The sequence below is a fragment of the Apostichopus japonicus genome, chromosome 3, assembly GCF_037975245.1.
Source record: "Apostichopus japonicus isolate 1M-3 chromosome 3, ASM3797524v1, whole genome shotgun sequence".
In the NCBI taxonomy this organism is placed as follows: domain Eukaryota; kingdom Metazoa; phylum Echinodermata; class Holothuroidea; order Aspidochirotida; family Stichopodidae; genus Apostichopus; species Apostichopus japonicus.
The window spans coordinates 13,082,325-13,108,608 of NC_092563.1; the positions used below are offsets into that span (position 1 = coordinate 13,082,325).

At 34.7% G+C, this 26,284-nt stretch overlaps 1 protein-coding gene across 3 annotated transcripts in view; it reads right to left on the bottom strand.

The window, feature by feature from the left end:
• Positions 1-26,284, bottom strand: part of LOC139963696 (WD repeat-containing protein 89-like) — a 104,975-nt gene that overhangs the window by 38,180 nt on the left and 40,511 nt on the right. For 2 of the 3 annotated variants that reach the window (XM_071964749.1, XM_071964759.1), the window contains exon 8: positions 23,341-23,364. The exons of the other annotated variant lie outside the window; for it this stretch is intronic. In XM_071964749.1, the coding sequence (XP_071820850.1) occupies positions 23,341-23,364 (24 nt within the window). The remainder of the gene's footprint in view (positions 1-23,340; positions 23,365-26,284) is intronic. 3 annotated transcript variants of the gene reach the window in all.

Here is a 26,284-nt window from a genome sequence, read left to right on the forward strand (position 1 = left end):
AGAAATTGTGATTAGAATATGTAATTAACGATTAACTGTTCTTTTTAATTACTTTGTAATGCTCGTTAATATGGATCGACCTAGGTTTTAAGGGCAGAATTCCAGAACAACTAGAACAAAGAATAATTAAAAGACATCTTTCTTCACTGCATGGATCACATGTTTAACCAAACTGGAGAGTGATGCACACAAAAAGTATTGCTTGATGGTACCAAACTTCAGCAGTGACTGCTTCATTCAGATCGTCACAAAATTACGGAACTCCACGAACATAAGTGTACTCCAAAACTGTCAACACATGAGACAGAAAGATCGACAGTGTTATTAGCTTTTTAATATGTGCATGAACATTTTAATATATATATATATATATATTTTTTTATTCTTTCTTTTATATTTTCTGTCACTTTTTTGCCCATTTTAATAGGCTGGAATTCTGCATGTTTACATTAACTTTCCTGAAAAGTTTCTGCCTGTCTAGATGTCAAAAAACTGTCTTTACATTGCTATCCTGATATTGAGCAATAGGAATTGTGTATTACTTCTTAATAATTGACTACAGTAGACTACACTTATATAATATTACTGTAATGACGAGGGAGGGGGGAGGGGGAGGGGGGAGGTTGTTCCCCCTTGCTATCCTGCCAACTTTAAATATTTTATTCTGTTTAAACATTTACAAATTACGTCAGAGTGACAGGAATCTTCATCCACAACTACACAATGTGACATCAACACTTTACTGAGACAAAACCAGGACAAAAGAAAACATGAACTTATCATGATCCTGGAAGGCTGCCAAAACATCAGACGATAAGCGCACACATTAATGTTTCAATGTTACCTTGCCTATCATTTTACCTTGTAATGTCACCTCGACTGGTTTTCACCTTTCCTTCCTATCTATGCCTGTTTAATATAACGTCACTGATATCTGTAATACCAGATATGAATCTTCAAAACTCTCTGTAAACTGATTCATCCATGGTGGATGAATTTACAAATCATAACACACCTGCCCACAAATTACATAAACATAACTGAATGACTTCTATATTAAACAAGGTTTATATTTAACAAGGTTTGACACCATCTCCTCTCTCCTCTCATCTCTTCTCTCCCTCCCATACCTCTCCATCCCCTCCCACATCTATTGCTGCTCACAATAACAACAATAACTGTTTTGTACATGATTAGTATGGGTTAAAACTAAAGACATTGATGACAATAGTATATATGTGACTCTACCATTGAACTTCTGTACCCTAACAGATAGGAGATATAATAATGATTTAAGTAAATACTAGACACTTGTGATGTATATATAATAAAACAGGGGCAGATTCAGTATTTTAGACAGGAGGGGTGTGGCTCTAGGGTCATAGAACCTAACCCTCATGTAGGGTGGGAGGGCTCTGTGGGTCTTCCACAGAGAAAAAAATACCAGTAGAAGGGGTGGAGGGAGGGGGTGTACACATCACATCCCTTATAATAATATGTCTCGTTTGGTAATAAAAGAAAATGTCTCTGTATAGTAATAATATTATTAATAATAATAATAATCAGGCCATTATGTTTACGACACTTAAGTGACCACGAATGTTGGAGATCCCCTAAAGGGCTTAGATGGATTACAACTTACATGTCTGGTGGCTGCCAATTCAACATTTTAACTCAAATTTGGAATCTTTTCAAATTAGAGAGTCATTTCATAGCTTCATGATGAGGAAGTTGAATGTTTGTGGGTAGGGAATTGGAGGGGGGGTTATCACTTCTCTTAGTCCATTTTCCTCACAAAAGACAGATGTAATACCTTCATTTCATACTTTAATAACTGCGCAAAACTCTTTTATAAAGAATTGAAAACAGAATTTTTTTCAAGGGTGATGCTTTTGAAGTCACTTACCACTAATTGCTTAAATTTGTTTTTCATTTACTAAATTGGAAAACTATTTCCTCACAATCAATGTCTTTGACTAATCAACCTCATGTTGTTTACATACAAAAAGGAATATCTATAAGGGAAATTTTGATCTCAATTAGGGTAAAATGAAGATTTTTTTTTTGAAGTGCTGTTCCCCATATTCTTCATTCTTTCCTAGCTTCAGGAATAAAAAAAAAGAAGTCTGCTGTTATTTTCTTCTACACATTCATGTCTGCATGAGCTTGTTAAAAGACCTAAAGCAAAGACCTAACTTACCAGTGACATAGATAGTTGTCACTTGATGACTAAAAACAAGTATGATGCCTCTTCAGGGTAAAGAAAAAGTAATCATTTTTTCTGCCACCGAGGAGCAAAGTAATTTCGAACAATGAACTTGTTTGTGTGCCTGGAAGGATACTTGATACCTTCCACTGAGGCTTATTAGAGGCAACATTAAAATATGTTACACTTTACATATTAACAAACCCAACTGTTCAGGCTGATGCCACAAGGGTACATGTGCAGAGATAGAAATAGAAAGAGAGAGAGGGAGAGAGAAAAGGGGGGGGGGGAGGGGGGTCTATGACGTCATAAGGTGAAACCTTACCTTCTCTTCTTTTCTAAAAAGTGTGCAATTGTTGATACATTTCTTCCTTGGTAAAATCAATCTCGTTACATAGTTCACAAATTCTCTTGAAAGTTTTTTTTTCAAGAAAGTGTGTAACCCCCCTCCCCCCCCTTAGACAAAAATTACTGGTCTGGGCATTTATGAATGGTAGTACTTACCTGTCTCCTATACATATGCACTCTAATCTACCAAGCCTATAACAACTGGTAATATGTTTGCATTGCACCCCAACAATGACTCTCTCTGGGTCATTGCCTTCTTTCAAGCTCTACCCATTACTCAATTGATTTTGCAAGTTGCTTTCATTCCCTGAATTTATCATTTATTTTTATGCCCTCTCCCACCACTCCTCCAAACTAAGGATATTAGTAAGACTTGTCACGGATGACACACACCAAAAAACATAGGCAAAATGCATTTTCACTAATGTGCAAGTATATGAACCCTGCAATGGAGAGAATCTGTTAACTGTTACATTTATAAATTTACGGTAAACTCCTCACTTACTGACTGGCAAAGAGAATATTACTGAAAATAACAATTTTGAGTGGAAATCATTTGCAGATATTAACCCAAATTTCAACCACAGATGTTTGTTGTATAGATCACAATTATAAGAAATGGTACAAAAGTATTCAATGTTGGCAATGTGTCAAAAATCAAACTACTGTATATTTAGTCTTCCACATGACTTTTACACAGATTTTACATTGAAAGAACGTTTGCCAACACGGTTTTCTGAATATTTCATGCTCTGCATCTATGATGGTTAAATTATTCTTCCCCTTGCCTAAATGTATGCAAACACACATATCCAAGTCATGGCTCTGCAACACTGTAGAGTGCTTCGGTATTAAAAGACAGACGGACGGCATCAAACCCCTCTTGGGGCCTAATCTGTCATTTCTACGGTCATTTAATGTTGTTGATGATGCTACAAATCTTTAGCCTGATGCAAATATTTACAGATAACTTCACAAAGTGAACCATACAACTTTGTCACGGAGTAATAAGTGATGCAAAAGGGAGGGGGAAATGATGATTTTCTAATGTCACCAAATGTCTAGCCCCAAGTTTAATTTAAAGTAAATTGAAAGCAAAGAGAATTTTCCCATGTTCTTAATTAACATTTACAAACATAATGCTTGAAGACACAAGATGATACCTTAATGTTCAAGCTGAACCTGAGCTTTGTCATAATCTCCAACGACGACTGACAAGTTCTTTTGCATTATTTAAAAGATTTATTATGTAACAAACACAAGCTGTGTGTTTGATATGACATCCTTCTTTCTTTTTATTAAAAGAACATAGAAATTAGGGTTTTCGGGGCCAAATAAAGTAAATTTGCAAAGGAAAAAGGACTAGCAATCTTCAGTTCACTAGATCGAATCCCATTCTTGCCCAAATTTCTTTGCACTTTTCCACCCGACAAATGAATCATTACAGAGTGGCTAACTCATTAACTATCAAAAATTGCTTTCTCTTTCAAATACAAATGTCAACTCAGTTTTTCGGGTCTTTAAAATGGGATCCCAAAACTTGCTGGTTTTTGAACGGTAGTATGGAAAGTAAGCTGCATCCCACAAGTGGTAATCTATTACCAGTCATTTAGTTAAGGTGGATAGGAAGGTACATACACAGAGTGGTAGTAAGTTAAGAAAGGAGAAGAGGAAACTCCCCCAAATGGAATGGAATGGCCTTGTATTGAAATCTTTAACTTGTCAGTCACATCATAGCAGAATGCTTTAATAATTGATGAAATATAACCGTTTCCTGATGCATACTACGACATCCTCTGGCCTAATTTTTACTCATACTTATTTCCACTAGTTTTCTCCCAATTTGTAAGATCCTAACGAATATTAAGGAAAGCATTTCGATTTGAAAAATCCAACAGATTATTCACCAGCCTAACCAGTCATTTTTACAGGACATACTGTACAATCGCATCCTTAGTAAGGATTTTCCAAAAGTCCCCTGAGGCTGAAAATTGCAGGAGGAATATGTTCTTGTAACTACCCTTCAGTTGTCATAGTGACACTTTATCGCTTTGGAAACAGAATGTGTTAATCTCGTAAGAAGACAGAATCCCAATGCAGCTCCTATTGTCTGGCCAGGCATCAAGTTTGGAGTCTTTGCTAGGCCCTTAATTCACTTGAGAGAAGCGACTCCACCCCCAAAAGTGTTTCCACTTAAACTAGAGTGGGGGCCCATACCAAGAAATGTCAGCTCATATGAGAAAAAGACAAGGCCTACAATAGAGTTGTTTGTGCATTTTCAATTATGAATACTGTCACTGCATAAACCAATTTATAAACATACAGAACACTAGCCTCAGCTTGCAGACAGCTGTTACTATGTATAATATCTTGTTACAACCTGTGGAGGTCTGTGTGTGGGTATCTAATTAAGGTTTTACTTATAAAGAGGTTATTTGGTCTTATCTTGGAGGTCTGTTTTACCTCCATGGTCTTTTTGGGTTCCTGGTTTCGATGTATGTGATTCAAATAAGTTAAATTCGTAATTAATTGAATTACTCAATAGAATTACTCAATAGAATGTTTTCAATACAAAGACATTCAACTATTGTTTCTTTCAGTCTCCCTTTGTCTTACAATTAAATTCATCCTCGTTGACAAGTTTGACACATAAATTTACTTTCCTTCTGTGAACCATCGTAAACTACTTCATCAACTGTTTGAGATACATTAACTAGAATATTTTGTTCTCTCAACATTGTTGCAAACATTCATGTTCTTTTTCTTTTCTTTTTTTTCATGTTAAAGCTGGTTTGGGCTAACAATAGGTGTCATCTTTGTTGATACACCTGTAATAAATTCACTTTCCTTCTACTTTAGAGCCATCATAAACATGGTTGTTTCAATTCTATGTTTGAGATATGTTTAACAAGAATCCTTTTGTTACCTGAACTTTGTCATACACAACCACTCTCTTTTTATTATTAAAGTTGGTTAGTTGCAACAAAGATGTCAGCTTTGTTGATTCTTCCGTCAAATTTACTTTCTTTACTGCGATAAAACTAACAGAGACAGATTCATCCGAAACACTGTTTGGGTTGCAGCTCGTTATCAAGAATGTTATCTTCGTCCAACTTTCTTGATCGCTGTCTTTCCATCTTAAAGTGTGTTTGGTCTAAAAGAGATGTCAAATTTGTTGATTCTTCTGTCAAACTTATTTCCCTTTTACATTAAACTGTAAACTGTTTTTGAGTCCAATGCGCTGTCTGGGATGCGGTTATTCTTTCTTTGAAAATCTACTTCCCTTCGACATTTATCCATCTCTTCTTCTCAGGTTGCTGTGTTTACAATGATTTTTTTCACAGGAGCAAGAGTCTGCACACAGCATAATATAAACAAATGTAAGATGTAATAATACCCCCCCCCTCCCAGCAGGATAACGGATAAACCAAAGGAAACATGAAAGAAACAAGGGTTATATATATTTATGAAACTAACAATAAGTGTCTCATAAAATATAAGAAAATTATTTCTTGCCCAGTTAGTTTTAACTTTTGCAAATGAAACCAAATAAAAAAAAACAGTAAATTTTGTATGTCATCTTTACAGATAATGTTTTTTTCCCCTTAAAATCATGCAACTTTGCTTCTTGCCATAAAACTGCATTCTTTTATGTTGATAATTTAGCAAAATGTCCAGGGAAACTGACAAAAATGACATATATTTGTAACTCCAATTGAAGCCTCTGATTTCTCTGTCCTGGCATTCACATTTTTTTATCAGTTTGAGATTATTAAACACAAGTCTGCACAACTGAATATCTTCAATAAAACAACATATTTTACTACTTCTGAGAAATTCTCCAAGAAGGAAATGTGGGATTATTTTATAGTCGACGGAGCCAAGACCTTATTTTATAGTCGACGGAGCCAAGACCTTGTAAAATATCGCCCCCCCCCCCAAGAGAAAGCGCTCAGGCATAAAATAATAAAACCAGTAGGGAAATGTAGCACGGTTTATGACATTTGCACAAGATTGATTTGACTGTAATTTGTAAGTTGCACACATCCACTATTATGACACTGGGTACAACCAGCTGTCTTGGGTGAAAGTATTTTGTCCCAGAAATGTGTTCATTTAGCAACATTTGATATAAATCTAAGTCTACCTGAATTCTACAATCCGCTTATCCAGTGTCGAAACAAGAATAACTGAAATTTGACAGACATTTTTTTCATGATTTGGACAAGTTGTTTTGACTGAAATACCATGTCTTTCTTTACCATGTGACAACTCAAAGTATTATTTGGGATTTAAAGGGGGAAAGTAAAAGTTGACACATTTGCAAGTTTCGCATTTGCATTAATTTGCATGTAATTAACATTATGCAGAAGTGTCTGAGCGTCTAGAAAGGTCTGGTAAAAATGGAGCATATATAATCAGGCATATATCATTGTTACAATACCAAGAACTATGGGTTACTATTGCATGGACGTTACAATGCAATTATGATTTAAAAATGATTTGTTTGTAGGTACTATAGTTATATGCCAAAATTTTGATATTCATAGTATTGGTATGTACAGGCTCAGTATCGTCTGGCAGGTAAACCAGTATGGAAATAATGTTTCATACCGTCATCCATTCAATACTGAGGGACAAAAATTTGAGAATTGAACCAAATTCATCAATCACAGCTTATTAATATCAACTTGGTGGAAGGATGTTACACCCTGCTTTAGGCCGATCTTAGCTTCATTTATCTTTTTGGAGGCTTTGATAAACATGTTTATCCAAACAGAGACGAATGCGTTTAACAATAAGTTTTTTATTAATATGTTTTCAGATTCCCATATATGGTTGATGTAAATATAGTCAATTCAACTGGTACAAACACAAGCATAGATCATTTTCTATGTATAGAGCACGTCAGCTACCAATAACAAGTAGTATAATTTGCTTATAAAGAAGATTTTTTTAGTTTTTTCCATTCAATTATGTGATGCTAATAAATATTTACCACCCTTAAATATTTAGATAATTAACTGGAAGCGGCATGCTATTGAATGTCAAAAGTTTTGTAATTTTCTAATTTCCATCCTTTTTTTAACATGAAGTTTATATAACTTAATTTCCAACCATCCTGTTCATTGTCCATATATACATAATGCCAGCTTATGTAGTTGCTGTGCAGCCTTTGTGATTAGAGCACCAAACTTCTGGATTCAATATGAAAAACCGTCAATATATTTGACAAAATGTTGAGCCCCTAACGTCATTCTTAATATGATTTTTTCATACAATTTTCATTCGTTGAAAATATCTTGGATGGTGTCTTTAGTTAGATCAATTTTGCAATCTTATTTTAGTTACGTATGTGTTATTTTGGTTGGTAAAATAAAGGACCACAATTAGCCATAGAGTGGTGTAAAATTCTAGCTTCAACCAGTGAACTCATTTAACTTTATATCCGAGTTGATCTTGCCAAGGATATATATAATTGCTTTTCAAAATAGTTATTCCCGCATTCCATGAATTAGAAAGAAGGGTACTTGGTCAACTGTAAACCTGAAGATCAAAGAATTTCTCGTCTCCCAATCCTTCGCATGTACACCTACAGTTTTCAATGTGAACATTTAAAAATCAGATCCCAAATCATTGGTTAAAATAATTTTGCTGTTTGTAGTGGTTGTTTCATATTAAAGAACTCTCAGTAGAAAAACAGTATCTATGCATGACAGAGGTATGTCATTTGTGGACTTTACAATATCATGCAATATCATGTACAAATCCAATACCTAGATTCAATATCCATTCCAAGGGAGCCCACGCATTATTACAACTGGTTATGGCATGGTAATAATGCATTATTATAAAATTTCAATTGTACTTATGAAAGCACTTAACAAAATGTGGAGTACTGTAAGTAATTTTCAGAACATTTTAAGCAATTAACAAATGCAAATTCCAACTATCTAGAGAGATGCTTGCAATTATTCAAAGGCCCCATAGCAGTGTTTTATTCATATCGTATAAAGTTCCATCAGAGGTTACGGTGCTATTCAGAAAGTCTACAGTAACAGGGGGGGGGTTTGGTGGGAGGGGGAATGTGTCGTATGTGATATGAAACTAGCTTGAAAACACATAGTCCGAATAAAACTAGGTTGAGAACAAAGTACAAGTAGAATACACATGCCCATTCTGCATAAACGGTCAGTAGCTGAGACTTTCTTGTCCATATCTTCATGACGACCAACCTAAGCTGGCAAAATTATGATAAATTAACTGTTCTGGTGTTATTGAGCCACAATGCCCTAAAACATCAACAATTCTTGGACGTGTGTTTACAACTTACAATGTGTTTACTGTCAAATACAAGTATATTGTGTAAGCGTCCCAAATTGTTCTGTAATTTTAGTAGCAGAAAAACCTTGTTTCAATTTACTGTCTATTTCCCTGATTTTCCTATATTTTTTCACCCTGTTACTTTTTTTTTTTTTTTTTTAATATTTTTTATGGGGGGAGGGAGGGCACCATTAAAGTAAAGGTTTTATCTGTAATAAAAACGGCAAAATAAACCTGTTTATTTTAAGACTCAACATTTTTCTTTATTCCTTTACTCGCAAAGTATTGATGGATTCTAATTACTGTTTGAGTATAAGATCTCACCTAGAGCTTCCAGAGTCAAAACACTATCTCTACTACTGAACCAACTTCGCCCTCTTCAACGGATGTCACGGTACTCTATGTACTGTAATAGAGGAATCCATTACACATACCACTATCATACAGCAGTAAGGAGATCTAATTCCAGTTATTGGTAGAAGACAAATTCAATGAGAGTAGACAAACATTTACTATGTAGACAAATAAAAGTGAGAGGAATCCATCTTCTTTCTTGGTTATTGTCTTTTTTTTCTGCCTATATCAATCGATCTATCGAAGCTCGTATTTCTCGTCACTTAGTTTTACTTCCTTTCTGTTAATTTTCCTTTCGTACTAAAGTCTCTCATCCTAAAAACAGTGTTTCTGGTTTGACGGATGGAAGACTTCCTGAGATACTGTATATACATAGCATCCACGATGAAAGAAATTAATCGATAACTTGATCGGCGTTGTACTTTTCCAACATGTTTTCACATTGTTCAACACGTGCCGTTAATTATACTTTCGATGAAAAAAGGAAGGGGGAAAAAAATGAAATTTGCCTCAAACTTTTTTATTTTGAGGTTCAAAGGAGACACCATTTCAAGGATACATGTTTGAAAAATCCTTTTCGAGGACAGAGAGGTACAGATAAGAATGTTAAACTTCTTTAATCTACAGTACATAGGTCAAGATGAACAAATCTTGCCCTTAATTGCACCAGATGTAAAAGGTTCAGATAAGAATGTTAAACTTCTATTCCATTTAAGTTTACATTTTATTTATTATTATTATTATTATTAAAATTATTTTTTATTATTATTTTTATTAACATTAATATTATTATTATTTTTATTATTATTATAATTATAATCATGATTATTATAATTACTATTATTAGTATTATTACTCATTTGTAAAATGTGCTTTATTTTTAGTTTTCCTCAATAAATTGCAAAACTTTCTAAAACTATTTTACTAGACTGTTGAAGACAAGGGTGTAATGACCATGAAGTATGAAGCCCCCTGAAATGGGATCCCACACCCTGCTGCAAGGCCTCTTTTGATCAGTATGTGAGTCACAAGTATTTGTTTGCTAAACTAATATAGAAGATCTATCTCACCATTTCTGGAGATTGGTAAAGTGATCATTTTACACAGAGCTATTTGATCAAATAAAGGATGAGTTTTCCTGACTTTCATCGAGGGTAAAAACTTTTAAGATTAATCGATTAGACTATGCCACAGCGCATATTAACATCTCCAATATCTCGCAAGTATATAATGATGCTTTCCACTTTGTCCATTTTTTTATCAGTAAAAAGCAATTTCAATGGCGTCAATGAAATTGAGTCAGAAAGGTCATACTGGTAGGTCTGGGTTCAGATTCTGTAGTAGTGTCCCACGAAACTAACTTGTATTTACAAGCTAGGTTACTAACCTGACTCTTGAGGAAACAAATTTTTAGGACTGTGTAATATAATCCCTCATCTGGGACTCTGCACACTCTCTCCTCCATTAAGATCTAACATTCATACCTTCATGCGCCTCACAAAATTTTCTGATGACACCGGTCCACTTGATTTCTCAAATTTTGTGACACTGGACAGGTCAGGGGAGGGAATGGAGGTAGGGGTAGGGGTGGGGTTGGAGGTACAGAGGTTTAAAGCAATTAGTTTTCAACACCTAACAATCACTATGTATACATACAGGGAAGTCTCACATCGACACCCGACCATTATCGAGCCGTTGCTTTGTTCATTATAAAAGTTAGCAATGACCATGTAGTGAAGATCCAAAGATCGAGTGTTCAAGTGAGGCGTCCCTAATTAACTATACTCTTGAGCAGAACACATGACATTCATTTTGTACTATGCTATAATCAGCTTAAAATAGATTTATTTTTGGTTAGTACATTTGATCTAACAAAACAGGTACTTGTGCTTACAGCTGTTGTCTTGAAAATTAAATTCACTATCTACTAGACTCCATTACTTCTTTGATTAGCCGAAAATAAGTATACAGTATACACCTCCTCCCAATCGCCCAACCCCCCCCCCAACCCCACACTCCCCGGTGAACTCAAGCTACATACTATTAATCTAAAGACAAGGGCGTAGGAACCGGGGGGCACCAGCCCCCCAGTGAAAAATATGGGGGGGGGCGGAAGTATCATTCCGCCCCCCCGCTTCGCAAGTCAGAAAACCCCTTTTTCATTTCCAAATGAGAAAAAAAATCTCATTTGGAGCACCAAATTGCATCTAAGGCCAGGTGAAAATGAGAAATTATTTACAAAATGGAGTGGGTGTTGAAGTGTGCTATATTGCACCAAATTGCATCTGAGGCCACCTGGAAATGCAAAAAAAAGGGGGAAACCCCCTCCCCTTAGACCCCTCCCCCAGGCCGGCCATCAGTCTTCAGCCCCCCCACTCAAAAGTACCTTCCTACGCCACTGTCTAAAGATAATTTATTATGTTCTGCATTCTACACAACTTGAATTAGACATGTTTTGTTAAAACCCGGATTGATCTTTTAATTAAATGTATTTTGTATAGCTAGAACAGAACAGACCTAAGTATAATTCAATTGGTAATGTATGCAAATTACTTTAAATTATCTGAATGTTTATAATTGAACCAGATGCTATTTTTGATAATCTCAAGTACTCTTGTAACCTTGACTCTTCAATTAAATTAATTTGTGTTATTCAAAAATTTAATTGTTCATCTAAAAACAATTTTTTTGTCTGTCGAGGAAAAGCTATGACAATCAAAGTTTTCTCAACCAGTTTCTTGTACATCTTTTCTTTTCTCTTTTCTTTTCATTGTTGGCTACTGTTTCCTATTGTATCCTGTTTGTTCTTGCGAATTAACAATAGCAGCGAGTACGTGTTATCATCATAAATACATTTACTATAAAACATTGTCATCATCCATTGTCTTAGGTAATTATGATGCACAAATAAATTAGGAGTAAATCTGTTATGTGCAGCCTGCAGTGACAGACCTATAGTCTCTATACAGTGTACAAGTACAGTCAGTAGTTTACGGTTGTTTGGTAAACTGACGCATGTACAGTATACATCTGAAATTATAAAATACAAAGTAGTCAGTAATATTTCCTTTTGAAGCAGCTTTTCATGTTTTATTATATGCAACGATTTCATAAAGCTAACCAAAGGATTAACACTAAAAAAAGGATGGCAAATGATCCTAGAATGTTTTTTCCCCATTTTCCGTTTTATTTATTAGATAACAGACAACACATATACTTTGGCATATATTTTACTATTGACTGTACTATACATACACTATTAATATTTAATACATACTGTTTCGCTGCATACTATGGAATTAACCTTAAAACGTATCACTATACTATAAGCCCTATTGACCTTGGGACGACTGTTCTGTTGAAATAGTTTTTTTCAATAAATTTTCAATTAATACCCAAAATGATTGTGTCCTACATTATCTTCACATAAGCAGGATTAAGAATAATTAATTACTGCCTTCTCTCCCTAGAGATATGACTGCAGTAAGAAACACTTCTCTGAAATCCAAATTAATCTACGAGGCAGCTTCCAGAGTTCTTTGAGAAACGACAAAGATACTACAAGCAAAAAAAACTTGTAGTTGCCTTGAAAACTGATTAATATGACATCAATTTTAATGTTTTCAAATAAAATTTTCTTCCCTCTGGGGTATATTAAACCTTGCGGCTAAAAGTGCACTTAACCAGTTGCTTGGCTGGAGGAAGCTTGCTCGCAGCACAACAAGCATTAATGTTTTGCACTTGTGGTTTTACTAAATGTTTCAAAGCAGAAAGAGTACATAAATATCCTAGCGGGTACAATATTGTATACACTTCCTACAGTAAACCCAGCACTAAATGTTATGCAATCGGGATGTAAAAGACATGCTGCAGAAATCATACAGGACTACATAAATATCCTACAGGATGATGTAATTCCAGAAAAGAACAATTAGAAAAATGAAAGGTATGCAACAAATGGAATGTATAGTGAATGTAGTATTGGCAGATGGGTGTACTTAAACATATCATAGTGGGTACATATATACATTGTGGGTACATACATTGTGGGGAGACAGGTAAGCGAGGAACAAAGTAATTGTATTACCTCTGTATGTACTCCATGTTAAACTGTCCGTGTGTATATCTCCGGGGACATGCAAACTGTGCAATCTGTGTACTTAATACTTCATTGATACTACATGGCCCGAAAAGTGGCAATGTCTGCAGAGGTGTACCAGTGGACAGAGAGGGGGATATTAACAGGGGACACAGTTACCTTTTGTCTTGAATATGAAAAGGAAATCTTCCCTAGCACCATCTCATGGAGCACCAAAGAGTCGGTTATCGAATCAATTTCTGTATGGATTTAAGTTCAGGTGATAAACTGGCATGGACAAGGGTGAAAATAAGATTAGAAATGTGTTGACTATAACCAGACCACTTGCAAGATGTTGGCCTGCCTAAGGATAATAGAACAAACACATTACAGTTGACTCAATGCCATCAAACATCGCCCCCGTTTACAAAAACCAGATCTGTCCATGTAATGCTTCAGCACAAGAACTCGTTTAGATTCCTCTTCGTAACAAGTGCTTTGAAAATACACTGAAAAGACAGTAATTAACCTTGTTTTAATAATTAGAAACCTGAATGTCAGCAGGTTAAGATGACAGGCCGTCCAATCAACAGGTGAGAGGTTTAACCAGGCTATCGTGAAAGTGGTTTACAGAACTTTGAAGGACTTGACATTTGCTAAAGAAAGAATAAATTTTCTTGCTCGAGTCTATTTATAAACATAATTATAAATACAAGAGAAAACAGTTTTTTAGGAAAGATGATAGAAGATTTTGACGAATACGAAAGCAAAACAAAGAGCCTGACAAATCTCTCTCCACGTCCATCTGATTCTTAGCTAAGGTCTATTGTAAAGATGACATGAACAACACAACATGTAAATGAAATAAAAAGGCTACTAGAAATAATTGCAAATGCCTCTTTAAACCTGCCATTAACCAAAGTTATTACATCTAACACAGCTAAAAGGCTACTAGTCTCTGGGTACTATCAAAGTATCAAGTCCCCTTCTTTGAAATTAAAAACATCCTGGAAACTTTGAAGGATAGGAATGAGAGTGTTGGGAATATATATATATTAGTACAGTAAGCTATCTAGCTGAGATGATTCTAATCGAGTAGATTTATTCAGAGTGAGAGATGGTTGCAGGGAATTATAATCTGACAGTAATTAGATGGAAGTGCGGCGTTACATCGAAGAACCTTAGCGTTAGGTTCTTTAAATACATTAAAACCTTGATTCAAGATTAGGGACCCTCTGTAAAATCAGAAGCTGGTGAAGGCAATTATGAAAGAAAAATCTCAGAGAGTGTCAGAGCTACAGTAGTTTGATGCCAAGAGGATGGGGTGAGAGGATGAGGAGGTGACATTCACTGGAGAGAGAAATGAAGGACAAACAAACCACCTCTTTTTATGTAAACATTTAATTTTTGATTTTTTTTCCTCTTTTGAGATGTGACTATTTTAGATTGGTTTTTTGGGGGATGTATGAAGTGTTTACTTCTTTCCAACAGCTACAAATTTCTCAACAGAAATTTTGACAAACAAAAGGGATTATAACAGCATAGTTTAATTGCTAAGGGATTTCATTTTCATTTGTTTATTACTTTGTGAGGGAGATCTGTATAATATGCATAAAAATTGCCTTTTGTCCTTTCTTAATATTTAAAGGCAGCTTCATTTGCATTTCGTCAACGATTTGACCCAACCTATTGACATATTTGTAAACACCAGCAATACAACACACCAACAATTGATCAATCTACGACACTCCTTGCTTCCTTTTTTCACCAAAGGTTAATTAATTAGCTAGTAAATACCATAAGTGAGAATTTCTCATTGATTCTTAGCATTTTGTCATCAGACACATATTTTGTTCTATAACTCATGTACATATAACAGCAGAAGAATTGCAATTTTTTATTCATTGACTAAAAGAAACTGAGCTATTCAAATTGATAGGTAACATTGTTATAAGATTTTGGTAACCTAACAGCACAAAAAATTCATCCCAAATGGAGTACGCCAAAAAAACAAAAAAACTTGAGTACACAGGCAATGTGTCAAGAGTTAACACTGTGGGAGCTGCCGTAACACAGCCTGGCTGCGGAAATTTGCAGCCAAGCTGTGAAGGACAAATTCTTTTATGTTAATGCAGTGTCACTACAGCTGGACATAATACTGGCATTGCCGATCTATGATGATAATCTCTACTGTTTGATATATTGATTCAGCCTTGCTGCAGGGCATCTTGCAGCTGCTGCAGCTTTTCCTTTATATTTTTCCTTTGTATTTTTCCTTTGTATTTTTTGCAGCTGCTGCAGCTTTTCCTTTGTATTTTTCAACAGCTATAGTTTACACATTGCCAGCAGTACCAGACTGCCAAGTTCAAACCATCTATTCCTGATGTACAGTATTTGGTTTCTTGGACACAGAAATTTGAACCGTCTGGGTTATTCAGTCTACTATTCCGTATCTTGTCAAGCTTCTCCTTTCTGTCACTCTAACAGAGAAGCTCATTAACCGCAAATTTAACCCTAACCGGGGGCAAAATTCTTGCCATTTTATTTCATTTGATTGAAATCTGTTGAACTACCATGGCCAGAAAAGCTTCAGTATCAAATTTCCAAGTACAGGGCAATCTTTTTTTTTAGTATGTAGATGTTTACTATCCTCATAGATTCTTACCTTCGGACGTTTATTGATAACACTTCCGTTTGCATATCAAGGAATTTTAACTTTCTTTCAATCTAAATGGGGTCCTGTTTGACAGGGATTTAATTGCAAACAGCAGGAGAGTACTAAACTATTTTATTCGGCAAGAAACATCGGCAAACAAATCTTGCTGAGTAAAGGAAAGAGGCTCACATTACATTGTTTGCTGGAATCGATGACTAACGTCATTCAGTATGGATATATATACGGGAAAGTATAACAAATTAGGAGGATTCACTATAAAAATAAAAGGCTAGGTGTGTCTACATCACTATTCCAAGAAAAAAATAATACGGTGACAAAATCACTTACAAGCTTTTGAATAAAAATGTCCAAGTTTACAAAGGATAACATTATCTTATCATGCGTGTTGTTTCATTCCCTCGAACATAAAGATATTCTTTGGCAGGAATTTGATTACAAGCAGAGAGGAAAAATTACTAAACTAATTTATTATGGAATTACTGCTTGTTTCCCTCAGAACTATAATTTGTTCTCACTGCTGGATCTGTTTTGTACAAACTTGTGCTAGTTATTAAAGCTTTGCTGCAACCTGTTCATGGATTGCATTTCTCTATTTATTATCAAGTGACATAAACAAACCAACCCCCCCCCCAACAAAAAAAAGGTTTCAGTTCAAAAGTTTAACCATGAACACCTTTCCACCATTTTCTTTTTCATTATCAAGAGATGAGAACATCATGTTTCAGTATCTATTTGAGTTCAGAGTCATTTCTTGGCACTTTTCCAGACCATGAGTTCTTCTTTGAAACCAAGATGCATTCTGTCATAGCTACAAAGTGGTTGACAACAGACAGAAGACTTGCTTAGCTGACAAGCACATTTGAAGAATAAAAAATAAAAACTGCTCACAAGGTTTTAGAACAGTTTTAAAACTTTTCTTGTTTGGTTTTCAAGTTTCAAGTTGCCTTTTCAAGAGATATTGAGAAATTTGCAGATTTTGATATTTCTTTGGCAATTTTAAGCATTCCATGTTTTGGGGTCAGAGGAAAAGAGTGGTTATGTATTAATGTTGTTTGGATTAAAACATGGAATATTAATTTAATACACAAAAAATATTGACAGGATTAATGTTAATGTTGTGAAGACATGGCAATTAATCTATGTGTGGAAGTTATCCCAAAAGCAATGACTGAGTCTATATCCTTTACATTTAGGAGAGGGCAACCACCAGAAGGGGTCAACAGGGGGTGCGATGCAAAAAGGTTTAATACCAATTGTTCCCGAGGCAGGTAGATCGGGGGTTCAGATGTTTAGGAGAGGGGTATCAAGAGAAGAGGTACTGTTAATGTCTAGACACACACCGTGGCCATTTCATGCCTGATTGCACACTGTGTGTGAGTCAGAGTATTGGGAAGGTAGAGAAAAGTGAGGATGACCAAAACAGCTATAGAGATTGAGATCTGTTTATGGGCAAAAACTGAGGTACAACAAACATTTGCGGTTATGGGGAAAAACAGAGGTACAACATTCATTTCCTGTTACGGGCAAAATTGAGGTACAGCAATCATTTCCTGTTACGGGCAAAACAGAGGTTCCACAATCATTTCCGGTTATGGGAAAAACTGAAGTACAACATTTATTTCCGAATATCGTTTTTAAGGTATCTGAGTACGCTACAAGCGTTGGCGATTCTTCCCAAAGCCAACAAGTGATCTTACGGAGTGACATTGCATTTCGGAGTTGAACATGTGACGTGTGACATTCCGAGGCTGTGAGTTGCTTTTTTGCATAGCCTACTTGGAGATCTTACGGAAACAATCATGAGTTAAGTTAATTATTAATATCAATATAACATATGTATATCCCAATAAGAGCAGTTAGTGAGAGAGAGTTTTGTTGGAGTTAGAGAGACTTGGTTTGTTGCGTTGCAATATATTTGGCCTTAAGCCTCCAATAAGTTTGTAAAGCTGTCTGTGTTCATAGTTGAATAAATCCTGGTTCTATTCTAATGCAAATTAATTTCTCGCTCAGTTATTGTCTGAGTGTGCCTCGCGCTGTATCCGTGAATTTAACATATATTCCTCTCGGAGAGACGAGACGGAACAGATCCCAAAAATTTCAAGTTAGGAAGAAACAAAGAGAGAAATTTAAAGTACAATAGTAATGAGGAGACAGGTAAGTACCATTGCCTATATAAACCCAAACCAGTTAGTTATGTTTGGGATAGCAGTGGCTTTATGCATGAAAAGTCATTACCTTCTCATATTCTCAGCTCTAGCATAAATAACCAACATAATTAATGCAGGTTTTTGGTCGACAAGTGAATGTCTAGTGAATCATTAATCTGAATTAATTGCCCAATATTTTATCAACTTGATGCTATTGAAATATTTGTTTTGATTACATTCAAAAAAGCAAATTTTGGAAAACATAAAAAATTCTGACTTATACTCTATACTTGAAATCATCAATAAAATCAAACATGGAAGGGAAAGGAAAGGTAATAAAAAAAATCATTATGAATGATTCTAAATGCTCAACTTAATGCAACATGAGCTGAGCAGAGCCTAAATCCAACCAAATACTGATTAATAACTGAAATTACCATAATTTTAATGTTCATTTAGCATCAGAATATACCAGCTCATTTCTTTATCTGTCTGGATAAACAATAAGATTGATGGGTTTTGATGCAAAATAAAATAAACGTACTCAGTAGAAAATTAGAATGAGTTAAACGGCCTCGGGAGAAGAAGTTAATCTAGCGAATGAATTCCTGGTTGTTCGGAACTGATTTTTTAGCCGTTTGTTGATCATCTGAACAGACTAAATATTTTATCAGCAAAGCAAGCACCCTCTCTATAATTGGTTGACTGCATGGCTGAAAACCATTAGTCATCCAGAATAAACTGAACAGACTTCTGACTGCCACACCCATTTTACTACTATTTATTTTCCCTCGACGAAATTTTGTTGTTCTGAAACCTAAAAGAGAAACATATCCAGATTGTCCAGACGAGCAATTTCCAAAATTTCTTAAATATTAGTACTGGTACATTTCAGGCATTTATACATGCATCAAACTGTCTTCACAGAGAAGTGAGATTGATTTGTGTGAGTTGTAAATAGCTCTGTGTAAGTGGTTTAGGGACTTGGGAATGATATAGGAGTCTTATATACTCGATTATTCGGGGGGAAATTATACGCTAATCACTAATTGTGTTCTTTATTAACAATATGCAATGCTGATACACTGCTCTGACATACCTATGTTACCGTGTAGTTTGGTCATAAGATGAATAGAAAGCTTTACCCCTATGACATAGCTATGTGTATAACTGTTGCAAAGTGTCTTAGATGGATTTATCTGGTTTGGCCAGCTGTCAAAGTAACATGGTACAGAAGCAACTTCCAAACAGTTTAATTCCTACAATCCATGTTATACTCTTCTGTTAAAGGGTGTGAAGACTCGCGCACAAAGGAACGTTTCATGCTGATAATCTGACCTAGTTTCGAATGAGGTGTACATAACAGAAGTGTTAGACACCACCATCGATCCCAGAAAATACACACACAGCTTGCTACCGTCGGTAATTAGACACTAGTGTACAGTCAGTACATACAGCTACGGTCAATACCCACAACACAGTGTACATAGCAGCGTGGACATCTCAGGTCCAGCTAAAGATAACAAGGTATCACATTTCATTACTGTCTGCATTTTGTAGCGACAAGCAGAAAACTTCACTTGCAAGCATTGGAAAGTTAACTTTTTCAGAGCGCGGCACGCGGTTGGGGGGAGTCTTCAATGACTTTAAGCAGTTACTAATTGCTTTATTGTTCAAAATCTTAAAATCCACAAATACCAACCCAGAGTAGCACAGTTCCCAACAATAAATAAGGTAACATGGCTACACCTCCCCCTCCCCCTTCCCCTAACGATAACTTGACTTACTTAATTCTGCACTTAACACCAGATCAGCACATCTCTCACTCTCAAATATTAGCAGCATACTGGTCTATGCAAGATCTTATGTAGTATTACATCTCACACAAAATGTCTCAATCAGCTCATAATTACATTAATTTCTGAATGGTAATAACAATTCAGCCCAGAGGTCTGTATGATAATTAGATTTGCCCAAGGTAACATGCTTTTATCTCAATATACTAAACATGTGTGTAGACATAAATACAACATAGCAAGGTACATTTTCCAATCATGCATTTGAGTGGTAAGATATATTACGTTATATAGCCTGCTGCATAAAATGTAAACAGGTATTCTCTCTAACATTGTCAAAAGATGCTACATTAAATTCAAAGGGTGGAAGGTCAATATTACTAGCCCAAAATATGCTAGAAATGAAAAAAAATGGTGACTTACAAAACCCAATGCACAATTTCAATAAGCATTTTACTGCCCCATAATTTTCTTTCTGTATTAACTGAGATGTTTTACTTTCTAATCAAATGGACTGTCTCCAATTTCTGTGAATAATAAAGATAACCAGTGCCTCCCCGAGAGTACATGAATTTATAAAATAAAATATCTCCTGGACAAGTTTAGTAACATTTGGGGCCCATACTGATGATCTTGATGAAGTGATGAGATATAAAGGTATAAAGGTAAACTACATGAAGTGTTTCACATGTGTGAAAGAGTTTTCATCGATTCCAGTTGTTCCATTGTTTGTAAGTTGAAAGATTTCAGTTGCGTGAATATGCGGCGTTTTAAAAGGCTAGGTGAACAATATCAATAATTCTGCTAAAAGTGTTGTATTAACACAATCATTAATTTAACCCCAAGTTCAAGACAAACACAATAACAATAATAAAGGCACCATATATTAAACCTGTTTTAAGCGAAAAAATATGACATTAAATTTTAGACTTAAATTCTATCAACAACAGGTAGATAAGACATGATGGCATGATCTGTATTATTACAGACTTTAATATTAACAAGGCAATTCAACACTGAATTTATATTTAAAAAAGGGCCAGACCATTTGAATGTCCTTAAATTTAACAACATACTTTCCAAATAATAGCTCATGAAAACTCTAACTATCTGTAAACAGAAATTATAAAACTTACTGGTTTATATATTTACGAGTGACCCACTTACCTGTCTCCCCACAACCTTGTGGGGAGACAGGTTGTGGGGAGACAGGTAACTGGGGGAACGAAGTAAATTTAAGAATTCATAAACATTTCCTCTCCACATTCTCTTTGCTTTTTCTCTTTACATTGCATCCATCTGGGATGTTGTGGCTCTATCCCTGGCTGGTCAATTAAATGAGGTAGGATTTTCACTAAAGGAGCAAACCACCTTTTTCCCATCTGAAATATGGTCTTTCCACATTGCAATAATGCCAAAATAAGCTAAAACTGTTCACTGGATAGCCACCCAATATGAAGTGTAAGTAATTAGCCATTGGGCTTCTCCGATTTACACATGTGGCTGCTTAGCATTGTAAAATGCCTGCTTATCTTTTCAGGCTGATTACATCTATGTTTCAGTGATGACACAAATACAAAGTGGGTAGTTTCAAAACAGTTTACAGAGATTAAAACACACTGAATAATTCAAAATGTATCACACTCTGTTTTCCTTGCCAAGAACTGTGAATGCAAATACCACTGATCAATGACAACAATTTAATGTTCAAACATAAAAGGATGTGTGGGAGCCACTTACATGCATAACTTTACAAGATCATATATGTAACGTGCAAACAATGAATATTCATCAGTACATTGAATGATACTAAAACAAAACATGAATAATGCAAATCACAAAAAAAAAAAAAAAAAGTTGATGTTTTGACTCAAATATCCTCCTGTTTTTTTTTCATTATTTTATTTATTTATTTATCGTTTTGCATGTACAATCACTTGGTGTGGTAGATCTTCAGTTTAACATAAGTTTGAAACATTTTTGGAAAATCAAAATGGCTACATAATGATGACAATCACATAAAAAAAATATCATGTACCATTTACAGTATGTAGTTGTACAAGATAGGGCAAAATGACCAGCACTATTTATAAAAAGCTTTGAGTTGTCATTGAAAATGGACTGCAAATTATACTAGTGTCTGTTTAGATAACAAATTTATGCACCTGTACCATCGAAATTAAAAAGAACAGCAGAGTTTATAGGTCGCTATAAATTTGGCTATCTATTCCATCTGTGATATAATCACAATTCTGTAAAAGAGCAAATACCAGAAAATACATAAATAAATCAGGAAGGGAAGTAAATCAACAATTATTCACAAATATGCAAATTACTTCACGTTGGCATGCAATTTTATAAAAAGAATTGTTGCCCGCTCACCATCACAAAGAAATATGTAACATGATATGCCATGAGATTTGACAGTTTAAGGTATGCACCATAAAAATCCTCATATAAGAAAATGATGTACACAAGCATTGCGACATTCATTCGACAAAATAAGATAATAAATTCTTTCCAGTCAATCATTAATGTCAGAGAAAGAGAGTAAGGTGCCAATTCAACCAGCTTCTTTGATTTGGTGTACATACATAGCAGTGAGAGTCAAGTTAGCTACCGTATATATTCATTCAAGACTTGTGTTTTTTTTTATAAAGCTCATTTTAAGAGCATTTTCATGATACAACATGAAAGAGATTTTAGCATTAAATCAAAGGTCAGTCACAACTCAGTTTGCGATGCCACTGCATTCTTTATTTTATGGCTTTTATTTTCTTACAGAAATGACAATAAACAGTGAGACGTCTGGCCTAATCAAATGCAATTTCTTGTTTCTATAAAGTCTGTTAATTTGAAGCATTTTGACATTTTGCATGTGTGATAAAGTAGACTGTTCATTTCATTTCATAGCATCATTTCAGTATATCACTGACTTGAAACCCCATAACATAAACAATGGTGTTCACCTGTCGCCATTCTACATACGCACTCAAATCTGAATAGCCTACAAAAGTTGGCAATGTGCTGCATCCACTGACCTACTTCAAATTTTAACAGTTCTGAAGGGTAATGCAGCAAAATTTCCACTGTAATTTGCACCCTCTGCAACCTTGTTGGTTTTGGGAAGTTTTGGTGAAGATTTATGAAGTCAGCAAGGACTTGAATTCAAGACAACATTACCTGCCTGCATTAAACATATCCAACGCATCCTACTAAAGTTTTGCACATGAAATTATTCTTAGTATTTTAGCATCCATGCCCTACTACGTTTGTGTGGGTACCAGTTGTGCGATAATTAATTTTGTATTACATGTCTGTCTGTCAGCACTCATGGCATACACTGTAGCATCGTTACATACACTTAACAATGAATCATGGCAACAATTCACTCCCTTCAGTATACAAACCTGTCTCACTTGGAATGGATTATTCTAGTAAGGAGAAAATAAACGAAACATAATCATTTAGGCAAATCGTATAATTAAGTCAGAGTCATATCTGCATTAATTACGCTACGAATAATTTCATTCATCTGTGTGCTCTACTGTTGAACTGTTCTCAGACTTAATTCATCGAGACCTTGACTACGCATCCGATCCTGTTAATATCTGTTTCAATTAGCAAACATCCCTGGAAATTTTAAATGATTGTCTAACTACAACGAGCACATATCATTTCTCTTTCATATTTTATAATTACAATAATTCCATCAACATTATTAAAGACAATTTTCTTTTCAGTTGACTTTGATGTATTTCTTGATGCTGTTCAATACTGGAATCCAATCACAAATCAAGTGGTTTAGTAGTTTCACCTCAAATAATGACGAGAGAGTCAAAAAAACTTGTAAAGGGGCAATTTGATTTAGTTTCATGCGATTAATAATTATCGGAAATATCTTCTGAGTGACTGACTGAGTGGTAACTTGTTTTGAACGGAATGTATGTAGTCACTAATAACTGCATAATTAACATAATTAACATTTTGTGGTGAAAAGATATAAATCTTTAGCATGAGTAATACTCAGTGGAGTTGGGTCACATTTCTGGCAAATTGCAAATTAACTCAAAAAAACTTGCTTTAAAGAGGTATGTGCTGATGTAGGAATGAACATTGCGGAATATGTAAGATTAACAAGATACAAAAACAGGGGTAGAGATTTTGTTACAGAATCTGTTTCAAAATTATTGATTAGAAATTATCAATGAAATGAATATGAATTTTACCTCAAATATTCCAGGTTTAAGACACAAACAAACTAAAGCAGAACAAACTAACTAATTACATAGATTAGAGAAAATGACTGTCATGTTTTCAGTAAATTTCAAGAATGTCAGACAGTGCTCTGAATGCTGATAGCTATTAATGCAATTGATGTGGCCTATCAATTTTCACAATGTATGATATATTTATTATAAGTTTGTAGAAAGAATTTAAACTTTACTTCAGTGTTCAAGAAACACCTTCACCTTGTAACAAAGGCTACTGATGCTTATTATGAATACAAACCTTATAATTATAGGTTAGTTACAACAACAACAAAAAATAGAAAATCCAAAGGGATCAATAGAATGGAGGGACAGATTAAGATGCATGTGGTCACTTTAAGTATCTCTCATATGCTTGGATCTTGCCTTTAAATATAACTGCCAAAAGAGCATAATTTCCATTAGCAAATATTTCACACAGTTTTTTTTTATTTCATGTGGAAATACATAATTTCCATTAGCAAATATTTTCACACATTTTTTTCTATTTCATGTGGAAATAAACAATACATAAGCATCAATGAAATATATCTCTCAACAATTGTATCTTTTGTATGATAAGCTCATTCATATATCATGATAGAGGCATAATGGCAGATTTCATATTCATACAGTGAAATATACTGCATGAATGTCATAACAAAATACATTTGTTTTCCTTTTCTTTTTTTTTCGCTTTTTACTAAAAGTGATGCTTCATTGTGAACTATGAAACAAGACCTATAACTATCAGAAGTAATTTAAGATTGGTTAGACATCCCCTTTATGCATACAATAAAGCTAGCTATGAACAATGAACAAATTACATAAAAGTACAACTAGTAATATGAAAGGTTCTATACTGATAAAACTTGCATAAAAAAAAGGCCATTGTCTAAAAACTTGAAGTTATAAGCTTAATTACAAAAACAAAAGGGGAAAAGTAATTAATAGCATCTGTCAGAAGCATGCATCACTTTTACCCCGACAGATTGCAGCACATTGAGAGGAAATTCCTTGTTTTGACATTCTGTGAAATTTCCACTTTCAATAATTTACTAATATCAACTTTCGGAAGCCATAATTCTTTCTTTAATGTTTATATAATAGAGTACTGCGTGCTTACTTAACAATAAACTAACCATGAAAACAAATCCTGACAGAAAATTCATTCTTCCGGTATCCAAGAATAACCCGGTGTAAACGCTAAATCATTAATTTGTACAAGAAATACTATGAGTCAATTTCAACAGGGTCTTGCGAAGATGAATTTAAAAGGGGAAAAAATGGTCATTATTAACGGAAGAAGTAAAATATGACACCGTTTGATTATTCTGCAAGCTGGTTATGACCATCTTGAATAAATATAAAAGTGTGAATCGAGAAAGAGAGTAGAAAGCAAAAACTGAAATTTGAGAGAGCCAAGCAAGCGCCTCATCGTCATCAAACGGAAAGAGATTCTAAGTAATGGAGTGATAAAATTCTCTTCTCCGAAAAATGAGGCCGCAAAGAGACATAAATCAACAGGATTATCTGGCAAAATCTACTAAGCTGACATTAACGAAGAAAAAAGAAAATAGATGGACAAGAATATTTTAAGGAATTTTGAGAAACTCAAAAGTACAGACTGGAGCAAAAAAGGAATTTTGAGAAACTCAAAGTACAGATTGGAGCAAAACAGAATTAAATAAATCAAAATCATGATGAAACATGAATTGACCAAATCTAAAAGGAGCCATCCACTGAACGTTGAGTATGGTTAAACTTTTATTCTCGTATTACCTGTACCCAAATTTCTATATTATATTCAATGTCCCTTCTTTGTTTTTCTTTTTTTTTGGCATTAATTTTAATGAATTTTTCAAATTTGACACCAGTCCTACAACAGTGTAAGGTGTTTGCTTAGCAAAAGTCAAATGTTACTGAAAAATGAACATGAAAAAGTCACAAAGATGATAAATTTCAATTTTCAATTGCATATGATTTTAATGCTAAAAAGAAAAGAGTGCTGATTTGTATTAACTAGTGAACAAAGTAATCAATTTGCTAAACAAATACTTTCCAACCACACCTATCCCACAACCCCTCCCACCTCCCCTCCCAC